At 52.2% G+C, this 624-nt stretch overlaps 1 protein-coding gene across 1 annotated transcript in view; it reads left to right on the top strand.

Annotated features, from left to right (window-relative positions):
• LOC104915651 (maestro heat-like repeat-containing protein family member 2A) overlaps positions 1 to 234 on the top strand; it is a 5278-nt gene extending 5044 nt beyond the window's left edge. Inside the window, exon 7 of the mRNA XM_019612020.1 lies at positions 217 to 234. Coding sequence (XP_019467565.1) covers positions 217 to 234 — 18 coding nt within the window. The remainder of the gene's footprint in view (positions 1 to 216) is intronic.
• Positions 235 to 624: the final 390 nt, after the last annotated feature.

Here is a 624-nt window from a genome sequence, read left to right as displayed (position 1 = left end):
TCAGCAAAGCTGAGATTCCAGGCAGGGAGAAAGGCCTTGGTGCTCCTGTCCCCTGCAGGGAAGAGAAGGGAGAGCTGGGGTCTCCTTCCCTTCAGAGTGGGAGGTGGTTCACTGCTGCCGGGGAGGAGGTGGGCACTGCTGGAACTGAAGACAGTGCTCAGCAGCATGAGCTGGGGGTGTTAGCTTTGCAGCTAACTCAGATGTTGCCTGAACCAGTCTGGAGAGAATGAGTAAAGGTCTTTTCTGCTTTCTCTTCCTTTTTTCCTCCTGTCAGCAAGCTGAAGCCCTCTTTTGAAAGCAAGGACATGAGTGAAATGCTGGTTCTGTGCTGCAAGAACATTGTGACATACCCTTCAGTGGATATTATGCTGAAGATCAGGAAGTCACAGCAAGCAGCTCAGTACCTGCAGGTAACCTGCCGTAACTTTCCTTGCCATCTCTCGGTCAAACCCTACCTCAGCACACACAACCTATGCTCTGGCAGCCATGATGCTACACTTCACTCCTCCCCTCTTCTGCTTTCAGCTTCAGCAAACATCACTGAAAGCTCTGGGCCGGCTCATGGTGGTCCTGCTCGAGACAGAGCCCACTGGCAGCTTCTTTCAGAACATAGTCCATGTGAGT

The sequence above is a fragment of the Meleagris gallopavo genome, chromosome 1 (genome assembly GCF_000146605.3).
Source record: "Meleagris gallopavo isolate NT-WF06-2002-E0010 breed Aviagen turkey brand Nicholas breeding stock chromosome 1, Turkey_5.1, whole genome shotgun sequence".
Taxonomy (NCBI): Eukaryota; Metazoa; Chordata; class Aves; order Galliformes; family Phasianidae; genus Meleagris; species Meleagris gallopavo.
The sequence above is the reverse complement of the archived record's forward strand: the minus strand, read 5'-3'. Positions and strand labels throughout refer to the sequence as shown.